The following is a 24,671-nucleotide window of genomic DNA, read 5'->3' as shown; positions in this document are numbered from 1 at the left end:
GTTCTTACTTCTCTCCACTGTCAAGTATCAGGGGGTAGCTGTGTTAATCTGTATCCACAAAAACAACAAGGAGTCCGGTGGCACCTTAAAGACTAACAGATTTATTTGGGCATAAGCTTTCGTGGGTAAAAAACCTCACTTCTTCAAATGCATGGAGTGACACTTACAGATGCAGGCATTATATAATAACACATGAAGAGAAGGGAGTACCTGACAAGTAGAGAACCAGTGTTGACAGGGCCAATGGCTGGCTCATTACAAAAGCAGCTTTGCCTCTCCTGGAATTGACACCTCCTCATCTATTATTGGGAGTGGACTACATCCACCCTATCAAATTGGCCCTGTCAACACTGGTTCTCCACTTGTGAGGTACTCCCTTCTCTTCATGTGTCATTATATAATGCCTGCATCTGTAACTTTCACTCCATGCATCTGAAGAAGTGAGGTTTTTTTACCCACAAAAGCTTATGCCGAAATAAATCTTAGTCTTTAAGGTGCCACTGGATTCCTTGTTGTTTTTCTCTCCACTGTTTTCCTTGTCTTTTACTCATCTTATTTTTCTTCTCTCCATCTAGTCCTTTTTCATAATTATTTTTTTCTCTTCTTCCCCATATACCTGTCCTATTTTCTCTCCTACTGTCCCATGGGGTTTTTCTTTTTTTCTCCAGTCTTCATTTAGATTTTTTCCCTTCTTTTTCTAGTTCCTTGCATGTAGGTTATGGTATTAACTACAAGGAAAAGTCAGTATAATTAAGCTTATAGTTAAATGTGCTGATCATTGCCTCCACTGATCACTGAAGTTATCTCACCTCACTGCAGCATGTTATAATTTATATGGGGATGTGTACTTCAGTAAAGGGGACTGATCACATCATTCTTCACTATAGCAGGAGGGCTGATCAGCATGTGACAAGGAGAATGCTGTTTATACAGGAAATTCACTGCCTTAAAGGAGAAATTAGTGTCCAGAAGTGCAAGAATTCTGTAAAATTTAAAATAAGAACATAACTTGATTCAGAACATGACTGACTTGCCCCGATAATTTTTTTCACTTTTTTTTTAAAGAACAGTGAAAAAGTTAGATATTTTGTGATTTTTTTCTAACACATTTTGTTATTTTCAGGTACTAAGGAGAATGCTAATGTCAAAGAAACTCTGCAAAAACTGTGGACTTTGATTGAATCAAATATTGAACAGTGTGGTGTAACTCTACTGAGGTATTATGTAATAAATGAAAAATTTATATTGCAGTCTGTTCCACAGAATTCTTTGTATAACCATACAGTCAATGTTTTATCAGAATAAATATAATGAAAGAACGACTTGTTTTGAAATTTTGAAAATGTTGTTAAACATATAAAGCATTTGAGATTTTCAAAGACACATTTGAAATGTAGGATACTTGGGTTTGTTTTAAAGTGTTTCTTGTTTAAAGAAGTGTTTTAAAGGTAAAATTAAGCTTTTAATCTTCAAATGGGGCCTCAGAAGAAAAACTACAAGATGGCAGCATGATGGGAGGGAAATGAAACTACACTGGGTGATTAGAAATTGTAAAGAAGTTTTGTAAAAGCATGAAATGTTGGGTTGCTACGTGCAATTGGTCTTTGGCTTCGTGCCACTCAGGAGATATGCCATAATCACAGTATGAACACAGATGTGACCTATTGGTCATTAGGAGAGACTGAACCCAGGACTTCTAGCTTCAAAGCACAGACTTTGTCACTTGAGGTAAAGGAGTATCATCATTAACTGTTAGCAGTAGTAGGTTGTTATCCTTTCCTGTGGACCAGCCAATAGGTAAGGACATATAACTCACACTGTACCAATGGGTCACATATACCCTAGTGTTCTTCCTTACATGTGGAAGTTGAAGTCAAGATCTAGGTCTTCTCCTTATTAAGTTTAAGTATTCATCTCTTTTATTTTTGTTTTTCAGAGAAATGTTTAAAAGCAACTGTAAGTCTATCAAAAAATACCCCTGCTATGAGGATGAATGGGCTAAAACAACTTTTGCTGATTATGCTGTAACGTATTTTGATCAGCCACCAAATTTTTGGTTTGTGGTTTTTAGGTGAGTTTCAAATATTCTTATGTGGAAATAATTTATTATGGAGAAGCAGTAGCCTCTACACATTCGAAGTTGCAGTCAGCTTTCAATATAAAGCCCTATTTTACCTCACCCAAAACTCTGTTTTGGAAAATTGGATGGGCATGAAATTGCCAAAGTTAGTCTGAAGGCAATGGAGAATGTCTGTGAAAGTTTGAAAACAATTCATTTAACTGGTTTTGAATTACAGGTAAAAAAATACTCTGACTCGGGTATCTCAATTTTTGGATGTCCAACTTGAGGCACCATAAAGGGGCCTAATTTTCAGATGGCAAGTACTCAGCGATTTTGGGAAAATCATACCTCTCAAGGTGTCAAAAGTTGAGTTTCCAAAATCACTAATCAATTATTTGAATTTTGGCCACATTATTAAATGAATTCAGATTTTTTTAAAATAAAATGACTATTTTGATAGTAGCAGTAATGTTATTTTAAAACTTCTGTGAAAGTACAAACAATAGAGAGTAAAAATTAATCAACTATGACAGTGTTTCCCAAACTTGGGACGCCGCTTGTGTAGGTAAAGCCCCTAGCGGGCCGGGCCGGTTTGTTTACCTGCCGCGTCCGCCGGTCTGGCCGATTGCGGCTCCCACTGGCCGCGGTTCGCTGCTCCAGGCCAATGGGAGCTGCTGGAAGTAGCACGGGCCGAGGGACGTACTGGCCGCCGCTTCCAGCAGCTCCCATTGGCCTGGAGCAGCAAACCGCTGCCAGTGGGAGCCGCGATCGGCCGAACCTGTGGACGCGACAGGTAAACAAACTGGCCCAGCCCACCAGGGGCTTTCCCTACACAAGCGGCGTCCCAGGTTTGGGAAACACTGAACTATGACATTGGGTTTTAAAAACAACCTTTTAAAATTTAAGTCTAGAATTAGAAACTACAAAAAAGAAACCAGTGTTACATCATCTTTGTTTTCCCCTTTTCTCTGCTAGCTGGGCAACGCTCACTCCATATCCGCTCTGTCCTCCCGTACACAGTCAGTCTACCATTTTCTTGGCTGTTTTTGATCTTTGTACGCAAACTCTAGTGGCAGATGCCTCCCTAAAAGGATTCTCTTCATCCATCCTTCATACATGCTGTCACAGGGTGGTCCCCAAGAGTCTTTTCTTAACTTAAGGACAGACCTCACCCACTCCAGATCTCCTTTACCACCAGCTAGTCCAGCAGGCCACCACCATTAATGCTATTTACATTTTTCAACTCCCAGCCAGCTCCCCCACTTGCTTCTGGGGAAGGGAGCAGTACTAGCAGCAGCCAGCTCTGCCTTTCTTCAGGGTCTTAGCTCCCGCATCCAGGGTTTCCTTCCTCTCAATTTATCTGCTCCCAGCTGTTGGGGTTTCGTCCTCCACTAATTAGCCCCTCCGCTATAGCTCCACTTGTTAATTGATCCTGTAATTAGATCCCAATTAACCTATATTGGTGGGGATTTGAATGATGGGATACTGACTTAGCTCCTGACTCTGCACCTCTGTTACACATTCCCATATCATCTCATCTCAGCCTTCTCTCGCATTTTCTCTCTGATACCGCAGACCTTGGTCTCACACCTGATGACATTCTGCATTTTGTCCAGTAATGCCACCTCTTCACTGCCCTAAGACATCTCATTTCAATGGTGTCAGGTCTTCTCAAGTGCTTCTCTTTGGTTGCCAATGTCTCTGAGCCATACAGAAGAGTGGTCTTATCGTTTTTTGTACAATTGTCCCTGAAGTAGTCTAGACATCTGTTTATCATAGATCACTCCACTTATCTTGCACCAGACTTTCCACTCACTCAGCAACCTTTCCTGCTGTTCTTTGTTGATTTTTCCATTTGCTGCTAACCAGCCCCCACAGTTCTTCAGTGTATAAACCTGATTTAGGTACTGGCCCTCAATACTGATATTCATCTGTCTTGGTTCCATGCAAGTCACTCGCATGATTTCAGTTTTTTCTTTACTCATTTTGAGGCCATAGTTTGCTAGTTCCATGTTCCAAGCATCAATCACCTGGACCAGATCTTCCTCCCTGTTGGCCATTAGCACAGTTATCATCTGCATAGATCACCTTTGTATCACCTTCCATTTGTATTTGCCTACTTATGAAGTCCATCAAAATTATGAATAGTGATGGAGTAAACACTGATCCCTGGTGGAGTCCAACCTTCACCTCAAACCCCCCTGTTGCACTGAAAAATATCTAACTTTTTATCAGGAAACTATGTGACCAGGTGTACCAGGCCCTGAGGTCCCCTGCTGGAGGCCTCACAGCCCTACCACATCCTGCCCCAGGAAAGAGCAGTAGAGGTTAGTCCTCCAGGCTGCCTCGAGTGACTGCGGGGAAGCAGCCAATCTGAGAGAGGTTGTAGGGAGCAGCCAATCAGAGTCCAGCAAGCTCATATAAAAAGGAGCTGCTGGACTACGGAGCAGGATCAGCTGCTGGCAGGGACCAGGGGAGCATGAAAAATGCTCCTGACTGGCTGCAGGAACTCAAGAAAGACTTCAGCCTTGGGGTAAGGGTGAAGGTGAAGGTGGGGAAGTGGCCCAGGGAACAGTAGCAGCAGCAACAGAGTAAATAGTTAAAGTAGCAGCCACCTGCTGCTTCCCTTTATAGGGTCTCTGGGTTGGGACCTGGAGTTGTGGGTAGTCCTGGGTCCATCACTGAGGAAGTGCCTTAAGCCCTGAGTGACTCAGCTGAAGAGCTAGGGCAATAGGCGAAGAGTCTCCATGGAGGAAGCTCTGGGGCACTGCTTCATACCTTGAGGGGCAATTTAAGAGAGCTCAGGGAGGGTTGCAGGAAGAGACTAACCAAGGGTACTGTGATAGGCCCTGTTGGACTTGTACCCCAGAAGGGGTTTGTTTTGTTCACTTATGAACTGTGTGTGACTCAGCCGGAGGATGGTAGCCAGTGGGAGGCACTGCGAGCAGCACAAAGCTGAATAAACAGCAGGTGCATGCACATATTCGATATAGGGTACTCATGAGAAGCAAGTGGGCCCTGGAACAAACCATCATACAGATCTTTCACCATCTGGACAAGTGCCTCTGGTACGCCATAGGAACATAGCAGAGGCACCGGTAGTCATCTAGATACTAGGTACTTTGTCAAATGCTTTCTCCAAATTGATGAAAGCCTAACCATGCTTGACATTTCCCTCTACCTTATTTTTCACCAACTGTCTAGAGGTGAACATCTGTAGTCCCTTTCCTTTTCTAAAACCAAACAGCTCCTTTCCTAAAACAGGCTCCACTATTCAATGAATGCTACTATCTGTATTTCTCTCTAACAGTTTCATGCAGTGGGACAGCAGCTTAATTCCTCGGTACTTTGAACAGTTGTGTGTGTCACTTTTGTGTTTGCATATTGGTATCACTATGAGCTTTCTACATTCTCTTGGGATTATCTTCTCTTTCCAAACTGTGTGCAGGTCTCATGTGAGCCAGTATACACCAATCAACCTATATTACAAGATCCATATTACATAAGGAGCATATAATAATGAGCATATTTTGCACCACATTGTGATAAGTAAGCTACAACACATGTAAGCATGTGTGTCTATATTAGTTACTCACTCATTTTGGGGGTCCAGTGCTTTCAGTCACTTAAGTTCAAGTATCTACTATAACTGACTATTTGAATTGTATTTTTTACAATTAAAGAAACTTTTAAATTATTTTTATAGTTCCCCCCTCAAAGTGAAATTGCAATTTAAAAGGTTTTTAAACAAATAATGTTTGTAACCCTATACAATTAGTTTATATTCAGATTTTTAAAGATTTTGACGCCTGCAGCTAGTTGTTGTTGTTGTTGATGGCTTTGTGTGGGAGGTTGGTTAGGACAAAACTAAACAACATCTAGCATTTCTAATTTTGAGCAGCTGGAATGTACACAAACATACACACATGATTATTATTATATTACAGGATCCACTTTATTGGTGAAAAGCAGTTTGAAATTGAAAACATTTTTCAAAAGAGATGTTACCTCTCTTTTACTGTAGGGAAACATTTCATGTGACTGAAGATATGCTTGTAGTGCCAAAGGTGTACACAACCATCCCTACCTGTATGCTCCATGTTGTAGATAATGACACACTGGAAGAAATGCCACGCATCTTTCTCAAAGTGGCCCCTCATGTTTATACCAAGAATAAGGTAAGTCCAAATATCTAGAGAGTACAACATCACTATAGAAGAAATAATGGTGGTTATATTGATATAGGCCAAGCTCTTCTGACTTCACAGGACTTGCATATATCTCAAAAGCACATACAATTTTAATTTATCTGATTGGTCCAGAAAAGAGGCTGCCACAGTTGCAGTTCAATTCCAAGCCTCTTCCACCGCAGAAAATACCTTTCCTTGAAGTTTGCTGTTATCTCCAAAAGAGGTTCAGTCTTCCAATTTCCCTAGCTAAAGTATTGCTGCATTTATCCCTGACACCATAGTGGTAATTGCTAATCCTGTTGCTCTACTGGACCTAGTATGTAGTATGGAGAAGCAGGAACAAACTTATGAATCTAGCACGAATAGTCTTTCATGTGTGGGAGACGGGTACGCCAGCCAACTACTATGATGCTGGAAATGATGCGGCTAATATCAAGGCATGTAGTATTTGGTTACCAAGACCCCAGTGCTGACTGTTTTAGACATGGTTCGACAAAAGTGCCTGCATTACTTTAGAAACAGTAATGTTTTAAATTTAACTCTGTTAAAAATTAGCTTTTAAGGGTACATTTTCAAAAATTGAAACCTAACCTGTATCTTCAAAATGTACACAATATCCAAACAGGTAATTGCAGATGTAAATGATGTATTTGAGCACACAATTTGAATAATTGTGTGTGCAAACTGTTGATTGTGCAGATAATGGGTAGAAAGATGGCACGCATAGATTACCATTTTTTTTTCAAAATTAGCTCATTCAACAGGTAACTTGTCTTTTACTCCCTCATTCCACCCTTTAGTCTGTTCCTTCCACTATTGTGTGAGATGTCTTAGACAAGGAATGTATTTGCATAGCGCCTAGCAGAGTGGGGCCCAATCCTTTTCTGAGCCTCTAGGTGCAGTTGTAATACAAATATTAATAATTTTTGTTTGCCGGCATAGCTTTCAGGAACAGCACACCCTCTACTGTTTGAAAATCTAACCTTTAATCTGAGTCACTGTTTATTAATGTTTTGGTTTTGAGTAATGTAAACATTGAGACTTCACTCAATCTTCAACATCAAAATAGCAATGATGTGCATGTACCTCATAACTCATTCCTTAAAAAATTACAACTTGATTGTAATCAAGTATTTGTAGAAATGCGCATTGTAAGATGAATTGTACAATATTGTAATGCTTACTTACGTTATTTAAATTAGTAAATTGATTTTTGGGAGGGAGCCAGGACAGGTGTTCCTTTTTAAGTTCTGGATAAAATTGCATAAAAATAAACTCAAATGTTTGTAGGAATCAGTGTTTTACAGTTCTTCAAGGAGTGACCCTATGTGCCTATGATTGGAGATTTCTCATAGCAGTGTCCATTCGACTCATCCATGCGTGTTGCTCCGCCTTATGCTCCATGCCATTGCTATATAGTACTGTCTGGGCCAGGGCCGGCTCTAACTTTTTTGCCACCCCAGGCAAAAAAGAAGAGCACCTCCCCGCTGTAACACCCTCCCGCCAGCGCCGCTCCGGGCTGCTTCAAACCCCCCGCCCCAGCGCCGGGCTGCCCAAACCCCCGCCCTCCCCCGAGCGCCGCACCGGGCCACCAAATCCCCCCCCCGCCCCCCGAGCGCTGGGCTGGGCCGCCCAAACCCCCGCCCCTCCAGCGCTGCGCCACCCAAACCCCCGCCCCTCCCCAGCGGCAGGCTGGGCCTCCCAAACCCCCAAGTACCGCCGCTGGGCCGCCCAACTCCCCCCCCCCCCCCCCCAGCGCCATGCCGCCAAAACACCCCCCGTGCTGCCCGGCCAAAACAAAAAAAACAAAAATAACCACCGCGAGTGCCCCCCGCCACCCCAACATTGGCCGCCCCTTCTAAGGTGCTGCCCCAAGCATGTGCTTGGTCGGCTGGTGCCTGGAGCCGGCCCTGGTCTGGGCTAACAATCCTCAGTTCCTTCTGCGCAACTCCAGCTTGAGATGGAGCCTTAGCTAGCTGTCCGGCTTGAGTTTTTTACCTCAACTGTGCTTTTCTGTAGATAGTGTATATAGTAGTTAGTTAGTGATAGTTAATTTTTAAAAATATTTTTGTAAAAAAGAAATGAATATAACAACTAAGTAAATTTTATATATATAATATAAAAATCTTGTTGGGTAGTTTCTCTCCGGGGGAGTGATTTTCTCCCTTTCCAAGGGTATGCCCAGGTCTCCCGGAATCGATCATTGCCTGTCATGCCAGGAGGCAATCCTGGTAAGCGATGGACACACCTGCCGCATCCATTGCCTTGGGGAATCGCTCATTCCCCAAAAGTGAAACTTCTGACTGGCATTGAAATCTAAAGTCGAAAAGAACAGGGAGATAAAACTTTGATTCCTTATGATGGAGAGCTCACTGTGTCTGTTCTCTGACCCAGGCGAGGAGCACCCCTTTTTACCATGGTATCTGAGTAAGTTGGCTGCCTCTTCTACCTCTGAGCCGCACTCCTCGAGGGCATCTAAGACGAAGACCCAAGATTCCTCTTATAAGTCATCCGAGGACCAAGTACCAAGTTCTCCAGGTAGTGAATCTATCTCAAAGAAGTTTAAGACATCACCTCCCCCAGGTCCCATCAGTCTCCAGCATGGTACCCATGAGGTTCCTGGTTTTTATGTACTGAGAGCTCTGACAAGCTTAGAGATTCTAAGGTACTGAGCTCCGAGAGACCATCGGTACCTGGAGACTGCAGCAGCAAGAAGAGCTTCACCATGATACTGAAAAAGACCTCTCAACCTCCATCAGGTTTCCCCCAGAAGTGTTCAAAACTCATGGTACCGTCCACTCCTTTGGCTATCTTTACCTCAAGCCATGGACACAGTACCAACACTACTCTTGGTACTGCAAGATTTCTGGTTTCCACGAGACCTCACAGTGTCAGACTCCTGATTCATTATTGCTTCGTTCTGATCTCTGCTCAGTACCAAGAACCTCCAGGTCTCCAGATGCCCACCTCCTACTAATGGCAGAACCTCACATTTCCTCAATCCTGAGAGTATCCACATCCCCAGACATATGTCTGGAACCGGTGGTGGTACCTCAAGCTCCTTCTGCTGCCCTACCATTACTGAGTGTCTCAGGAAAAAAGGGATTATGATTAAGACTTTGCCTCAGCTTCCCAAACATCAGTGCAAGGCTCTCCACTCCACCCCATGAAGGTTTATTTCTCCTGAGGTTCCTGAGCTCACTCATCACAGACATCCACAGCTAGGATCCTGCTGGGGCGACTACCCGTGGATTCTGCCACCCATGCCATATGCACCACCCCCTTGAAGTTCCTGCGTGGCTTATCACCATCAGTTCTCTAGGGCCTCAAGCTCTGCCCTTCACAAAGACCGAAAACCCTTCTTACCCTCCCTTTCCAGGAGACTGGAGCCTCAGGAAGAGATTTTTGAGGAACAGGAGACCCAGGGCTGACAAGGAGATCTCTCCAGCTGTGAACATCTCTTCTTCATCCCCAGATGAAGCTGTCATGCCATCTCCACCATCCTTGGCTGATGATTTTAAGCAGTGTCAAGAGCTCATCAGTAGGGTTACAGATTCTTTACAGATCCCCCTTAAGGGGTAGAAGAACTACATCATATACTGTTCAACATCCTCCATACTGCCAGTCAATGAAGCATTCCTGGACCCGGCAAAGGTCATCTGGAAGTCTCAATTTCTCCCGTGTGCAAAAAGGCAGATAAAAAATATTACACTCCCTTTAAGGAGCCACAATTTTTATTTTCTCACCCATCTCCTAACTCCTTTGTGGTTGAAGCAGTTAACGAATGTGGAAGGCAGCACCACGCTAAATCTATGCCCTATGATAAAAATCTTAAATGTCTTGACCTCCTTGGCAGAAAATCTTATTACTTTACAATTTAGGCCTGGTCCACACTAACCCCCCACTTCGGACTAAGGTACACAAATTCAGCTACGTTAATAACGTAGCTGAATTCGAAGTACCTTAGTCCGAACTTACCGCGGGTCCAGACACAGCAGGAAGGCTCCCCCGTCGATGCCGCGTACTCCTCTCGCCGAGCTGCAGTACCGGCGTCGACGGCAAGCACTTCCGGGATCGATTTATCGCGTCTAGACCAGACGCGATAAATCGATCCCAGAACATCGATTGCCTGCCGCCGGACCCAGAGGTAAGTGTAGACGTACCCTTAGAATCACCAGTGATCAGGCCTTAATGGCGAAGTATAACCACATAAACCATACTAAGCTAAACTCCTTTATTGAACATCTGTCAGCAGAACACAAAGAGCAGTTCCAGGCAATTGTTATAGAAGGCCAGCTCCTTGCCAGGAGACCTCAATAGGCTTCTCTTGATGCTGCCGATACTGCCACTCATTCAGTTTACATAGCAGTAGTTATGAGTAAGGCTACGTTTTAGTCACGGGTATTTTTAGCAAAAGTCATGGACAGGGGTCACAGGCAGTTAACAAAAATTCATGGCCCATGACCTGTCCATGACTTTAACTAAAAATACCAGTGAATAAAACTTGGGGGCAGCTTCCCGGGGCCCCCGCGGGTGTTGGGGGAGGGCGCCCTGCAGGCATCAGCCCTGCAGCTCCCATTGGCCGTGGTTTCTGGGTGGAGAGAATGTGCAGAGCCGCCTGGCCACACCTCCGCCTAGCAGCTGAGTAAGAGGGATGTCACCGCTTCCGGGGAGCCCCCCAGGTATGCGCTGCCCAGAGCTCGCCTCACCCTGTCCCGTACCCTAACCCCTACCCCCTCCCACACCCAAACTCTGCTGCTGCTGGGGGGGAGCATGGGGGCCTGAGACTGCCCCAGCAGCATCTGGTATGCCTGGCACAGGAACTGCCTGAGTTGCCCCTGAGCCAGGTGGACTGGCCACTACAGAAGTCACGGAAAGTCACAGAATCCACAACTTCTGTGATAAACTCGCAGCCTTAGTTGTGAGGAGGGCCTCCTGGCTTTAGCTCTCTGGATTCCCAAAGGAGGTCCAGAATATGGTAGAAGACCTTTCTTTTGACAGTACTAAGTTGTTCGCTGGCAACACGATGTATCTCTGCACACATTAAAAGAAATAATCCCATTCACCTCCCAATCTGTCACCCTAAACCTCACTGGGATAAGGGGGAAGCATTGCTCCACATGCTTGATGTCAGGAGAGCCCTGGTCTTCTACCTGGATAGGCCTAAACACTTCAGGAAAACTTGCAGATAGTTTGTCTCAGTTGCAGACAGATCAAAAGGAGCTGCTCTCTCTAAACAGAGGATATCTAGGTGGATAACTGACTATATTAGTAATTGCTACCAACCTCATAATCTCAAAGTTCCCGCTGGCATATGAGGCCACTCAACGAGATCTATTTCCACCACCACAGCCTTTAAGAACGTTCCTATCATTGAAACATTGTAAAGCTGCAACTTGGACTTCTATGCATACATTTGCTGAACACTATGCAATAATTCGTGATTCTTCTTTCGCTACTATGTTCAGCTCAGCTGAACTTTCTTCCACACTGGATTAGACTCCAAAGACCCGTCCTCCTTAAAGGGGAACTGCTCAGTATCACCTAGAGTGAAGCACCCATAGAGATACTACTCGAAGAAGAAATGTTTACTCACCCTGTGCAGTAACTGCAGTTCTTTGAGATATGTGTTCCTATGGGTGCTCCATTACTGGCACTCCTTCCCTTCTGCTTCAGAGTTCCCTGTCATTGGGCTTTGTGGTACAGAAGGAATTGAGGATGGTTAGCCCATGCAGTACTATATAGATATAGCACTGAGCACAAGGCAGAATAATGCACAGGCCAACTGGATGCTGCTATGAGAAATTTCCAATCGAAGAATCCAGAGGCGCAAACGCACCCAGAAGGGAGCACCCATTGGGACACTGAAGAACTGCAGTTACTGCACTGGGCGAGTAACCATTTCTTATTTCACTTTTAGTAACAGCTAATAATTCTTGACATGCTGGTACTGTGTATTTCACTAAACTCTCACATTATTTTAATACTATTGCAGCCTGTTTAAGGTTGTTTTAAGTTGAGACTGTCCTTTCAATCTGTTTTACTGAAACTTTTTTCTGTTAATGAAAACATATTTAGTGTAAGTAAGAAATTCTGTGTCTTACCAATGCTGATAATCTGGTTTCTTGAACGAACAATTTTTCACTTAAACTTCTTTTTAATAGCATAGGAGACAAAACACTAAGGCTAGAATCTTAGTATTACTCCAGAATTGTGCGTTATGAGACTGTATTTTATTCACTTGAACTTTGCTTTCACATAATGAAACTCTCAATAAAAATACCATTTTAAATTAGACAGCTGGCGGTATTTTAATTGGCTTCATAATTATATATAGATCATTAAAATTCCAGTGGACCAGCAAACAATATAGAAAAACCACAATAGTATTGATGTGACATCATGCAGTTATTTTAACATAAATATACTATCCAATGCTATTATTAAGTTAACTGACTTTGAATATGAACAGACTACACCTCCTTTCTAATAGTATGTTATAAAAAACATAATGTAACACAGCAAGTGAGAAATAATATCTAAATTCCTAAATGTCAGTATTAATGCAAAACAGATTCTTTTCTTGATATAACCCTACCATTTAAGTTTTATGCTGCAAAAACTATGACTCAGCAACTCTCGACGAAGGTTAAAATATCCATAGATGATATTATTCTGCTGCAAAGCCAGTTCTGGAAAAAATTAAAGTTAATTTCAAAATGATTGACATTGATAAAATCTGCAGAGTAGCAATAGTGACTGTCTCTCTTCTGCAGACTTTACAGTGTAGATAGACACTTCAGTTATATCCTTGGCTGTATTTGGAAGCATACCATTTTAATCTAAACTCTTTCCCTGTCTATCCTATCTTCCACTACCAAGAAGATACACATTATTTCTTTATTTTTTTTATTGTTCACAAGGGTTTTATGAGTAGATGGAATAATGAGATAGAATAAGGAACAAAGTACTGCTGAATCTTCAATTGGAGGCCAAAAATTCTCTTTTTAATCATTTGTAAGTGTTCTAAAATTGTCAGTCCAATAATATCAAGCAAATGATTTTTGACCTTTTGACCAAATTTTCTGCATTGTTTATTATGTTCAATAAAAAAAAAAGGCTTTGGGATCTGATCTTAAATACATATGCATCTGAATACCTTTAATCATTTAGACCTTGAGTCATGGTAATACCTAAGCGTGTGCTTAAATCTATTCCTGTTGAGGAAAGCTCTTAAACGTGTGCTTAAATCCTGTTAAGGTCAATGAGACTGAAGCATGAATTAAAGTGCTTACTTAAATAGGGATGTTTTCCTGAATCATGGCTTTGGCCTTGAGTAGTCTACATTGTCCAATTGATTACAAGTGAGTAAAGTTACTCATATCTATGACTTTGCAAGATGGGATCACTGGATTATAAATGGTCTTTTTTTAATTGCTTTTGAGCTCTCATTTTAAACACTTAGTAATCCTGATAATAGAACACAATACAAGACCAAAATAGATAAATCTGAAGCCAAAACATAGGTGATTTGGAGCTCTGCTGTATTTGTTATTTAAAACTTGGTTGACTGATTTATTTTAATCTGAAGTTCTCAAGTAGTAAGAGCATGAAAAGTAAATATTTTGTTCAATTTTTCAAAAACTGAAATGTGAAAAACTAAAATGTGTACTTGTTGCTCAATGTACCATGTACTGGTATTTCTGTTACTTTCCACATTTATAAAATTGACTTACATATAGCTTTATAACTTGGTATTCATACACTGATTATAGTGCAATTCTATAGTATTCATGATTAAGGGCTTGATCCCAAAGTCCACTTTTACAATGGGAGTATTTTTGCTGACTTCAGTGGACTTTGGTTAAGGCCCAAAAAGAAGAGGAAGGCAAAATGTAGCATAAATATGATTGAATATAGGCTAATTAAGATATTCTGTGTTTTTAAAGGCAGGCATTGATGTATAATATTGATTGCACTGCAGTTTGTCAGTGAGTGAGGTGCTTTGAGTTATGATATCAGTAAAAGTGGGATCGTGTAATTTGGTCTCAATTTTCAGGGTGGATTCTATCTGGCCTCTACATTTTCCTGTTAAAACATGTGTGCCCAAAAAGCGTTGCATGCATCTTTTGGAGGACCTCAGGCACCAAAAGGAGCTGCCAAATCTTGTGCAAGTGCCACTTGAACATGGAAATTTTCTCTACAAATCTGAATTTTGGGTCTCTCAAATGTAAAGGCTACTGAATTTAGATCTGTGCCATTTTTTGTCTAATTTAGATGAATACTCTTGGTGCAAATATACTATGCATTAATTGCTAGTATACTCGTCTCCTCATCTTCAGCTGCAGTGACCTCTTATTTTTCAAGTAACTATGAGCTCAGTTTATTGGCATATAATAATTTTCATTCAAAAATCTTATATGCTTTTTATAAATTCTGACATAAAATTCAAACAAAGACAAAATAATTTTTTCTAAAATCTGGTATATAGGATAAAATTTGCAGGCTAGCCTTTCTCAATAATTCTTAATGCAAAACCATGCATAATGTTGTTTTCCCTCTGGTATTTTTATTGAGAGTTTCATTATACCGAAAACAGAATTTTGTACAGTCTTCCAAACATAGCATTGGAAATAGGTGTGTCACAAATCTTCAGTTCATATTTAATTTATGTACAAATACAGCTATGCTAGCCCAGGTCCCAACTCGCCACTGGCCTCCTGTCCCAGTGTAGGGACCCTCCACTTTCTTTTTTGCACTTCTTACCACAGAAAATTCTTTACCTATTCTTTCCTGTTTGTCCCCTTCCCACCTGATCTCAGACCCTTTCCTCGACCCTGCCATTTGCTCCCAGCCACCACTGTCAATATGCATATGCAGCAAATAGAAAAGCCAGTTATTGTGTATTTAGCCAGATCATCCAGAAAACATGAATCCATCACACCCCTCCCCCTCCCCCACTCTGTTGAGTGAAACTAACTTGTACCAATGTATTGTCCACACTAGGGGTTTATACTTCATGCCTCTCCATATCCAGTAGCCCCAACAACCCTCTCTCTTTTTTTAACGGGCCAGGTATTTTTGCTGTTGCTGAACAAAAAATGAATAAACAGTAGTACACTTATTAAAAAAAATTCAAATGAGTCAGGCTGGTGGTCCAGTAACAACGGAGCATGGGGGATCTGAACGAAGGACAGCAGGAAGTGATAGGATACATCCCTTTGGGAAAGGAGCACCTTGTATCACTCTCTAGCAGTCTTTTCTGGCTGACTGGAGGAGCAGTATTGTCGTCCAAGGCAAGCAGCATCCAGCCGCACTCACCCAAGGGAAGGTCATCACAACATAGGGACTTTGGGAGGTGGGATTGAATTCATTTAGGATGGTATTTTCAAAAGTGCACAGTGTTAGCCTAAACTCTACTCTCATTAAAGCCAATGCTAAAACTCCCATTGACTTCAATGGAAGCAGATTTAGGTAAACAGCTGGATGCTTTTGAAAAATCACACACCTTCAAAGCATACATAGATGTTTAAGTAGTGGAGAACTTGGTGCTATCCCTCTGAAACAGTCTGTCTCTGAAGTGATCTATGTCTTCTGAGCTAATTCCCACTAAAGTGCAACCCCACACAACTCAGGAGATCCACAAAATTATGGAAAATTGAGGAGCCAGGATTATACATACACAGAAGGGAGGGAGAGCTTTCAAAGCAGGAGGGAGAGAAACAGAGAAATAAAGAAAGAAGATAAAGAAAATGGGGTGGGGGTTCTGTGAGAAAGAAGGAACCAAAGAGTTTATACATTTTTTAGACGTTAGCTTCAGTAGTCACAGTCATTTTTTGTATCTGTTTCTTTTCATTTAAATTATTCATATTTGAAATAAAATGTCAGTATAATAATAATTTGAGGATGCTGCCATAATCCACAGCTTTGCCAATTTAAATGGAACAGAAGCAAACTTTTCTGTTCTATGGAAGTATATTTTTATTATTTAACATTTATATTGCATTAGCACCGAAGGCCCCTGTTAAGATAATGGTGCTGGGCATTGTACAGCCACATTATAAGAAGTTGTTCCTACCCTAAATTCTTAACAATTTAGCAAAAAATCCCATTTTTATGTCATAGAAAATGATGTCCTTTCCTCTGCATTGTTCAGTCTAGACCACAGAAATCTGTACCTCTACAGTCAGTGTTATATAACATTTTAGAACTAGCTATAACCCTTCTCTCTTCTGCTTTCAGTACCTCCTTCCTCACCCACTTCCTACCTCAAATCCTCCATTCTCTCTATATTTTATGAGGCATATATCCATTCCACCCTTCTTCACTAGTTCTTATCCAAGTTTTACAGCTTATACTGTGAAACAGTCCTTTGCCTTTCATGGTACATTTTTTCCATTTTACCTATATTAGGTAACACCAGAGTTCTGGTCAGTCTGAAGTTAATCTAAAAATATTTTATAGGAATTTTACGTTATCTTATACACTGATGTCAATATGTCCTTTTTTATGGTAATAGTGTCATTTGATGTCAGTACTATCTTCAAACAAGGTAAACCTAAAGCATAACTTCTGGGGAATGGTGTTGAAAATACATCTCACTGATGTTTCTCTGCCTCTGCCTTATGGGATGGGGGGGGACCAAAAAGCATCACTGAAGTTTGTTTGTTGTGTCTTGCTCATAATTCACAGTTCTCAACTTGTGAAATAACCTTTAGTTCTTCCTCTAGTGCATCTACTTCCATTTATAATAGATGTTGGGGTGGAGGGAGAGAACAAAGGCATACTTTAGAGAAAGAAAATGAACTCTATTTGAAATCATCGCTATTGCTATTGAATTAATATGGCACTCAGATACTGCAGCAGTATAAAACCCTAAGATAAAGAAATAAGTGGCAGTTCATCACACACAAGTATAATGCACAATAAGAGAACAAAATCAGAATAATCATGGGGAGAGTCAGGGCCGGCTCTAGGCACCAGCGGCACTTTCAAGGGGTGGCACTCTGGCCCTTTTTTTTTTTCCTTCAGCGGTTTGGCGGCGGCACTCCAGCTTTTTTTTTTTTTGCCTGGGGCGGCAAAAAAATGGCCCTGGGGAGAGTTGTCATAAGAATTATGGACATGCTGCAATAATGATTAAGATCAGTATTTTCCTAATTGGATTTTGCACGACTTGCCCATTTAAAATTTTACCAAATATAAATGATGTTACCAAGGGATTCACTATGGGCTCCTTCAGCTACAGTAGGATCAGAAGAGAGCCATAGTACTCCACATCAGCAGTGGTATTGATAAGTGTTTGCCCTCTGTGGGTATGTTGTAAGTGCATCATTTTTAGTGATGTTCATTTCTAATGAAAATGACATGTTTTCTGTTTTTCAGAAAGGATACACATTCATGGCTGAAGCACATACTGGTGACTTACCTGTAGCAGCTGGGAAATGGAGACTACGTCTCATTGGTTCCCATAGTCCACTCCCCATTCTCTCTCGTGATGCTGTAAACAATTTCTATTCCACTAAGGAAATTAAAGACTATTATATACCCAATGACAAGCACATTGTATTCAGGTAAATTTTGGAAGGAGAACAATTTAAATGTCACTTTTTATATGAACACTACTCATGGGAAAATTATATTATTTTTGGAAGAAAAATGCTTTCAAGCAAACAGGAAAGATATACTTGAATTTTACAGGCAATTATGTTTATTCGGTATGAAAGTCAGACTTGAACATTTCCCCAGAGTAGGGTTTAATTTTCTAAAATATTGCCACTAGTAAGTGCAGATGTGGGGTGTGGTGCCCTGGTAAAGAAACATTACATTTAACTCGTTACTTTAAAATAATAATAAAGTGTTTTGCACTTCAGTACCATGGATCTCAGAAAATGATACAAACTTTAATAATTTAAACTTCATAATCCCCCTGTGAGATAGGTTAGCACTGTAATGTACATTTTGCAAATGGGGAAACTAAGGCACAGAACTGGTTGGCTCCAGTCAGTGAGAAAGATGGGAATAGAATCAGGAGTCCTTACAATAGGTCCCTTGCTCTAACTACCAGACACCTACCCATCCTATAATATTGGCAGGCAAGTTTCATTTGATTAGAGCATGCATATTCTTTTAGGACAGCATATTTTATATCAACATAAGCAATTATTTGGGTTTGTAATTTTTTTTCAATGGACTAAAATGATTTTGGGCCAGATCCTGAGCTGTCATAAATAGCCATGGTTCATTAAAGTCAAAGGAGCTATGCCAATTTACCCCGGCTGATTAACTGGCTCTTGGTTCAGATCTGTGAGCAGATCCCTGTTCAAGCTTATAAATACAGTAGTATTTAACAAATAGTGTAAAAAAATCTACTAGTATTATATAACCTACTGTTACTGTATATATGTTTCAGTTATTAAATGTGGAGATGAAAGCTCTATTAAAACAGGTTTGGACTATTCACATATCTAAAGATAAACACACACATAGACTTTGCAGGATCAGGGTCTTACTTTTATACATGTGTCTTGATAGAGCAGTATAATAACTTTTCACACCAAGGTCTGAAATCCGTAGGATTACTCATGGAGTAAAGGATTACTGACCATGAGTAAAGGTGACAGAATCAGTCCCAACAGAAATAAAAATAATTAAATTCCAGAAAAACTTGAAATGGAAATATAACAAATGCTCTAAATTCTTGTTAACGGTGCCGTGCCTTGAGCAGTATTCCCTTTTTCTCTTGTCTATGCTCCTTCAAAAAAATATAAATTTTTAAAATATGTTCACATGCTTATATGTCTGAATGTTCCTTACCTATTGCTGGTGCATATCAATAGTTGCTTTTTTTTTTTTTAAAGTACATTATCCTTTCTTTTTACTTTGTTTCCTTTGGTAAACCTAAGAATTTTGAAGCTGGGAAAGAGGGGGAAAGGGTTTCATACTGAAAGTTGTGATACAACTTTAGCTAATTCATGGTAGTTTGAACAACAACAAAAGTCTTGTTTTAGTTGCATCTGGTGACTTTCAAGTCAAGGCTTAGTGTCTTGGGCTCCAGTTCAGGACACAATTTAAGCATGTGCTAAGCCCATTCCAATTATTTAAGTATGTGGCTTAGTGCTTTTTTGAATGAAGATGCTTTTCTTAATTGGGTTTTAGACGTTCTAACAATGAACAATCTGGTTTAGTTGCTTATGTTGTTGGAATTTTTCTCCTTTTTAGGTATGCTGTAAAAGTCACAGCATCACATATTGCTACAGTGCAGGTACAAACCTCTAAATCAGATGTGTTCATTAAATTGCAAGTCCTTGACAGTGAGGAGGAAATTGTGAGCACTGTTGGAAAGGGCCATGCTGTCATCCCTGCATTTAATTTCTTGTGTACTGAAAGGCCTTTAAGTTCTCAGTGTAAGTATTCTATTTTGCATTTCAAGAGGAATATGCATTCTAATAATGGCTTTAAATAAGGAATAACCTTTAAAACACACACAGGAACTATGATTTTTTCCCAATTTTTCCATGAATTATGTAATTTCCCTCATTTCATTGTGAATTTCAGCTCTCTTCTACACTCCGCTCTGACATGGGGCCAGGAATGCAGGATCATGCTTGATGGCCCCAGGGAGAGTTGGAGGTGAGGTTGGTTGCATAGTTGCCTGGCATTACTATTTGCCTGTGACTTTTGCCTTAGTTTTCTGACTCATCTATGAGTAATTTGGATTTATGCCATAATTAATGCAGATCCTTAGTTCTAAGATTTTTATGTGGACATCTTTCCCTTGTCAGAGGGAACTGAGATATATTCTCTTCTCAAATCTTGTTCTTACCATTTGATCTTCAGAGATTAAAACATAGGCATTCTTTTGTTTGTTAGTCTAGAAAATACCTCTTGACAAGCATTATTTTTTATCCCTGGCTCTTCTTCCCCGGCTCCCCTACAACCTTCTTCATGGAAATAGAGGATTCTGAAGGAACTACTAATAGTACCAGATTTATAGAGGGCATAAATAGCCATAACAATATTGGAAGCTCATTATAATGCCAACAGAAATATTGAGAAAAAGTTATCTCAGAGGGAACATTCCAATTTATACAGAATTTCCTTTGGGACTAAATTTAATTGTCAGTTACTATACATACATACATTCTCTCTCTCTCTCTCTCTCTCTCATCTTTTATCTGAATAATTTTGTCTCCGACTGAGAAACATATAATGTTTGCTTAGCTTGTTTTCTTTCCTATTAATTTTATTACCACTAGCCATATCTACAGATTAGTAGACCTTTTCATTTTTTCCATAACAGCTTTTAAATATTGGAAGTCAAAAACTGAACCTAGATTTGTGTCAGTTCTTGCAAATGTAGCATCTAGCTTTCTTCCTGAACTAGTCGATTGACATTTGATTCTTCAGTGCTGTTTAATTTTATTAAAAAGAAGAACAGGAGTACTTGTGGCACCTTAGAGACTAACAAATTTATTAGAGCATAAGCTTTCGTGGACTACAGCCCACTTCTTCGGATGCATCCGAAGAAGTGGGCTGTAGTCCACGAAAGCTTATGCTCTAATAAATTTGTTAGTCTCTAAGGTGCCACAAGTACTCCTGTTCTTCTTTTTGCGGATACAGACTAACACAGCTGCTACTCTGAAACCTTTAATTTTATTGTTGTGGAGCAATTATTATGATTAAATTCATATCAGGTATGTATTTGTTAAGCATATTTCAGACACTTTCACTATTGTGCTCAGGTAATTTCAATTCAGATGAAATATACCATACTAATATATCTAACAGTCTATAAAGGGTTTATATCAATGAGCTTTCCAATCTCAGCATCACTTGTTTAGTCTTCATTTGTTTTCCTGTTATCTGTGTGTTTTTCTAACCATGTTGTTTGCAATTTGCTTACAAGATCTAGATACAGGGCTGAAGTTTACAGAAGCATATACAGATATATTTCTGTGTAATCCCATCTCTTCATGCATTCGGCTCCAGTAATTTTGCACAGATGGCTCTGTAGTGAAATGCATGATTTTTTGTAACTTTAATATCTTTCATAAATTACCAATACTATATAAGAAAAATATCTAATTTAATCAGAACAAATGTAGACATTTCTGATTACTGTATGCATTACACTTCAGTATCCTCAAAAAGAAGGCTACTAAGATTCAGCAAAAGTACATTGTAATCACAAATTTTATTTCCCCCTTAAACTAATGTCATTGATTTTAATGGGTGCTGTGGAGTATGTAGAGTTAATCTGTAACAATTTTATAATTACATGACCTCGCTATTAAAATAGTCAGTGTAGAGCTATGTGGGTTGTTTGACTGTGGGAATGTATTGATTGATTCAGTTCATTAGTGGGTAGTTGGAAAAACAAGTAGGAAGGCCACACAATAGCCTGGATAAAGAACAGCTCCGCAAACACTTGGAAGACAATAACAAGCTATCAGCTGAGATGTGACTTCTAGGCTCCAACAAAGTTATATGGTTACTTGGCCAAGGCCATGAGTTGAGAGATCAAAAGGCTCCGTTAAAATGTCCCTCCTGAAGAAACGGAGGGAGAGTGGGTTGTCAGCAGTTGCTTGAGGGGAGATGCTGACAGAGAACAAAGGGAAAGTCTGCAGCAGGACTTTCTGTCCCTCCTGGCCCAAAGGTGGGGCTACCTGGTCTCACAAATGAGGGCAATTGCACCTGTGTTCTCCCTCCATGGTCCACCAATGGCACCCATTCTTTGGCTTCTGGCTCTTCAACCATCATCTCTCTTGGACAGAGACATGCATCCCCTAAGCCCCACAAGGGTATTTCCAGGCTGCACAGTTCCCTGCCTACCCTGTGAATTCCCCAGCATGTCAGACTTTGCCTTCCTTCCTCAGAGGCTAGAAACAGCATAATTGTCAACAGTTAAGTTATCACTAAAAGCATTACAGAGAAACATATAAAAAACAATAAAAGAACCTACGTGCATGCTAATCAGCTTACCAGCAATCACTCAACTCCAAGAAGGGCTATGGCAAGTGAACAGTCTTTCAGACACTACAAGGGGTTTCTCTGTGGTCACAAGTTCATGACAGTTGTTAGCTCAGAACAAGCATACTCATGAAAAGTGTAGTCCCCCCCACCTTTTTTTTTTTTTTTTTTTTTTTGTACAACCGAGTCTTTGATCTGGGAACAGGCAATTCTTCTTTGAATGATTGTACATGTCCATTTCCCTGTAGGTGGTTGTGCACACCAGTGCACAAGTGGGGGAGACAAATATCAGAGGGGTAGCCATGTTAGGCTGGATCTGTAAAAAGCAACAAAGAGTCCTATGGCACCTTATAGACTAACAGATGTATTGGAGCATAAGCTTTCATGGGTGAATACCCACTTCGTCAGACGCATGTCTGTGTGGGAGAGTTACCCATCGGCCCAAGCACCCTCTGCTATTTTGCACATATCACTCACGTATAAAGGGCCAAGCTGCCCCTTGCCCACTCAGTTCCTTCCCACTGACCAGGAAGGTTGTTGGAGCTCCCTGCCCTGGCTTCTTTTCTTGATATCTGTAAAAGTACCTGTGTGTAATTATTAAGATTTAAAAAAAAAATCTTAATTGTTTTTGTAGTTTTGTGTGGTACCAGAATCAGTTTGGGTCCTGTCACCTGCACTGGAGATATGCTGCACTCTCTGGGTTTTAAGCCCTGCCACTGTTGTAGCAAGGCTATGCATAATAGTGACCCTCACCCCAGTTGCCGCAAGTGTTTCGGGGAGGCTCATGTAAGCGATAAGTGTGGCATTGGTAAGGGCTTTAAGCCCAGTTCAGACAGATTAAAATATCTGCTGATGGAACTGGCACTGCAGCCTACATCTGAGCCCTCTACCTCGGAATGAATTGAGGAATATGGTACTGGGTACCAAGCACCTCAGTATCACACCTCCAGCGCTACCGGTTGTGATGTTCGCCTCTTGTGTTATCTGGACCGGTGATCTACTAGGCCTTTCCAATCCTTGACTCTGGGAGCCAGCCTTACCCTGCTCTGCTGTGAGAACCCCCACTCCTGGGCTGTTCACGCACAGCCTCTGGCATGTAAGCTGCTCCCAGCTACTTGCAAGCTAATGACACTAGCCAACATCTCTGGTCCCAGACACAACCTTAGGAACCTCCGTCTTGCAGTGTCCAGTTATGCCCACAGGACACTACAAGTTTATCTAAGTTCATCAATTTAATAAAGAAATTGATATGTACCAGGCTTGTTATCCCAAGGGGAGCCTCTGACACACTTCAAACCAAACGCACTGCTTCAGGTAGAATAAACAAACAGATTTATTAACTATGAAGATAGATTTTAAGTGATTATAAGTCAAAGCATAACAAGTCAGAGTGGTTACCAAAATAAAATAAAATATAACCACGCAGTCTAAACTCTCAACCCTATTAGACTGGGCAGTAACTAGATTAAGCAGTTTTTCTCACCCCACTGGGTATTGCAGTCCTTAATGTACAGTTTTGTTCCTTAAACTTGGGCCAATCTCCTGTGTTGGAGTCTTGTCATCTTTTCAGTATCTTGGTTGCTTACAGCATAGGTGAGGGCAAGAGAAGGGCCCCGTATGTGTCCGCTCTGCCTGTTTTATACTCTCAGTCTATGTGCTTGTAGAACACAAGTCCAGGCATGTCTGGGGGGCATTGCTGAGTCTCTCCAAGCAAGGTTGAGCAATTCTCCTGGTGTGGCCTCCTGCAGGTGAGTCATCTCATTGTAGCTCCCTTGCTGGACAATGGCTGTTGAGGGGTTGACACCCCACCCGAGTGCTGGTTACTTTCCTTGCCATTGCCTTGGGAGAGCTAATATCTGGCTGATTCCCCAACTTACAGCATGTTTTAGTGACCACCATACAATTCTCATAACTTCATATGCATTAATGATATACATATATGGATAGAAAAATCACTTTCAGCAAATCATGACCTTTCCCCTGATACCTTACAAGGCATGCTTTATATGTAAAATCATGATTATATGAAAATGAGGAATATGGGGGTTACGGTACGCTCCCCCCAAGCCCTCTAGCTCAGTCCAAGTATTGGGTACCAAGTACCTTGGTGTCAGTCAGTATCACACCTCCAGCGCTACTGGTCTTCTTTTTTGCATATGCGCAACATGCCTTAGGTGGCACGTGACCTGGATTCCTCACCGAATTTGGTTTGCTGGTTGGATCATTAGCTTCCCCGGCCCGAGCAGGGTACTGATGGGGAGTGTGACATAAACATACCAGATGTAGATCAGCATCATTGGTACCCGAGAAGAGGTATTGGAAATTGGATTCGGTAATGGGATCTTCAAAAGAGTCAGAGGATGAGTGCTTCTAAAAACCCCCTTGGGGCTGCCAACTGATGTGCCAAGACTACTTCTGCTCCTGCTTTCCCTGCCAGCTTGGGACTCCAG

General features: G+C 41.1%; 1 protein-coding gene across 2 annotated transcripts in view; it reads left to right on the top strand.

Annotated features, from left to right (window-relative positions):
- The window catches only part of ADGB (androglobin), a 206,653-nt gene that overhangs the window by 128,451 nt on the left and 53,531 nt on the right, over positions 1–24,671 (top strand). For both annotated transcript variants that reach the window (XM_054024508.1, XM_054024507.1), the window contains exons 23-27: positions 1,124–1,217; positions 1,937–2,071; positions 6,087–6,240; positions 17,635–17,822; positions 19,471–19,655. In XM_054024508.1, coding sequence (XP_053880483.1) covers positions 1,124–1,217; positions 1,937–2,071; positions 6,087–6,240; positions 17,635–17,822; positions 19,471–19,655 — 756 coding nt within the window. The remainder of the gene's footprint in view (positions 1–1,123; positions 1,218–1,936; positions 2,072–6,086; positions 6,241–17,634; positions 17,823–19,470; positions 19,656–24,671) is intronic.

The sequence above is a fragment of the Malaclemys terrapin genome, chromosome 3 (assembly GCF_027887155.1).
Source record: "Malaclemys terrapin pileata isolate rMalTer1 chromosome 3, rMalTer1.hap1, whole genome shotgun sequence".
Classification (NCBI taxonomy): Eukaryota; Metazoa; Chordata; order Testudines; family Emydidae; genus Malaclemys; species Malaclemys terrapin.
The sequence above is the reverse complement of the archived record's forward strand: the minus strand, read 5'-3'. Positions and strand labels throughout refer to the sequence as shown.